We start from the raw sequence: 2,305 nt of genomic DNA, 5'->3' as shown, positions 1-2,305 counted from the left end.
GGGCCCCAGGGATCCGAGGCCCCAGGGGCGCCCAACCCCCAGACAGGAGCCCCAGCAAGGCCCCGGCCGGCCGGGGCCCACGAAGAGGCCGCCAGGAATTAGCCAGTAGCCAGCTGGGCATCCACCCCCAGACCCGGAGCTCCACCAGTGCACAGGCAAGCCCCGACGCCAGCCAGCGGAGGGAGAGCAGGACGGGGGAATGGGCTCCGCTTTTAGTGGAGACTTGAGATGTATTTGGGAGAGGGGGCAGTTGAGACCCCAACCTGGGAGAGAAAGAAAAAAACACTCACAATCACGCCTTCCCTTCAATCACCGCCACATCAACCCATCTTATTCCTGCTTCGAGCCCGGCCCCCCACCCCGAACATGGAACGGACCACCCCCAGCAAGAGCTCCCCCCGGGACCGGGGCCCACCCATCCCACGCAGACCACCCAATCAGAAACCGTGCACCCCCCCAAAGAAACTACTTCAACCAGGCACTTCATGCCCCTCCTTCCAACCTTCTTTGGGGAGAGCAGAAGTGACAGTCCCGCCACCAGCAGGCCACCTAGGCCCCGCAGCCGGCCCCAGCCAAAACCACAGACCAGGTGGCTCACTCTTCCTCCAGGCCCCAGACTCCGGGTGGCAGACGGAGAACAGGGGTGTGAGAAGACCCCGATCCTCACTGCGCCCGCTCGAATGTGGTGTTGTTGCGTGTTGCTCTCAGATGTAATTAAAACAGGGAGTACCAAGAGGGGGTGTCCGGCACAGTCCACCCCCACTCCGGGAGATAGGCGGTGCCAGCGCACCCCCCCATTCGACAACCCTGAACCCTCAATGTCTAGATGCGAAAGGGGATGGAGGAAGCCGACCGTGGTGAGGCCCATAAAATTAGCCCCCCCGGGTGGCCTTGACCCCCACCCCCCAGAAAATACCCTACATAGATGTGTGTTGTGAAAATGTTGTAGATGGAAGTGTCTAAAATGCAAAATAAAATTGGGCTGGGGGAACTTAATCAGAAGGTGGGGCCCTCCAGTAACGACCCCCTCCCCAAAAACCTACATGTGTGGCAGTGTGATGGAGCAGGCAGAGGGAGGATTTCGGGGATGGAGCACTCCCAGGGAGCCAGCTCCCCCGCTGACTCCAATAGGCACCCCCGTTCCCCGGTAATTTAGTTTTTAATAGATTTAGTTTAATGAAGATTTTTTTTTTTGTTGAATAATATTATGGTTTATGAATAAATATATGATTCATAGTTATTCCCCCATATTTCCACACAATAGCTAAATTATGGACGAACAAGAAGCCAGCAGCCTTTGTTAACATGTTGGAACTTGGCCTTTTTTTTCAGTGTAGTCCTGTTTCTCTTACTATGACTAACTGAATGTACTCTCTTTCATCCTCTGACTGGGAGCTGGCTCAGAGCTGGTCTGCTCGGCACTTTAATTTTTTTATTACATGAAACACATCATTGATATACATAATGAACAATTTTAGTCCTAAATGTGAAACCTTGTGGAACTTCAGGTTTATTAGCTTTTTGATCTGAATCAACACTTTAGGTATGTACAAATCTGTTACTGAGATAATCATTCAATCAAGTGACACCATACAACACCATACGTTTCTTTTTTTATTTTAGTAGCAACTTACAGTTAATGGTGTCAAATACCTTGCTCAAATCAATAAAAACTCCATCTGTGTATTGTTTGTCAAATGCTTTTGTAATATCTTCCACCAGTTCCATGACAGCCGTAGAAGTTGACCTGTTTGATCTAAAACTGTACAGATGATTGCTGTATTGATTTCTCTATGAAATTATTCAACCTTTTTGTGAAACATTTTTCCTAGATTTTGAAAAATTGCGTTAGATATGCCTGTAATTGGTGCTCTTGAAGACAGAAATGACTTCAGCACTTTTCATTACAAGGAAAAATGAAGTTCAGATTCTGAATGGTTTCACTATATAATGTATTGTATCATCAACCCACATCATATTCATGCCAGAGCTTTCTGTAGACTGTTTATTTTAAAATATTCTTTCTATTTGTTATTTATCACTTTTGTGTACATGCCTAATAAATATGGAGTTAGGATTTCTTGTAATGGTCTTATCATTTAGTCGTTTTGTTTCCCTATGTTGGGAGCTGGAGAAGTACCACCTTCCTCCAGCAGAGTCCGCCGTGGATCCTCCTGAGTTGAGCCTCCTGCACAGCTGCAGCCCATTCCATCATCAGAGGATCCACAGGACTTCCATGCAGCTCTGGACCAAGAGCTGGAATCTCAAAGCCAAGGTCTGCTCACTCTCAAGAAGTAAGACGCTG

General features: G+C 48.3%; 1 protein-coding gene across 1 annotated transcript in view; it reads left to right on the top strand.

The window, feature by feature from the left end:
• LOC107093589 (serine/arginine repetitive matrix protein 1-like) overlaps positions 1-227 on the top strand; it is a 1,416-nt gene extending 1,189 nt beyond the window's left edge. The window contains exon 3 of the mRNA XM_015388752.1: positions 10-227. Within this exon, the coding sequence (XP_015244238.1) occupies positions 10-227 (218 nt within the window). The remainder of the gene's footprint in view (positions 1-9) is intronic.
• The last annotated feature ends 2,078 nt before the right edge of the window (positions 228-2,305 follow it).

The sequence above is a fragment of the Cyprinodon variegatus genome, unplaced genomic scaffold (assembly GCF_000732505.1).
Source record: "Cyprinodon variegatus isolate N-32 unplaced genomic scaffold, C_variegatus-1.0 Scaffold434, whole genome shotgun sequence".
Lineage (NCBI taxonomy): Eukaryota > Metazoa > Chordata > Actinopteri > Cyprinodontiformes > Cyprinodontidae > Cyprinodon > Cyprinodon variegatus.
Note: the sequence above shows the minus strand (reverse complement) of the source record. Positions and strands in the feature narration are given on the sequence as shown.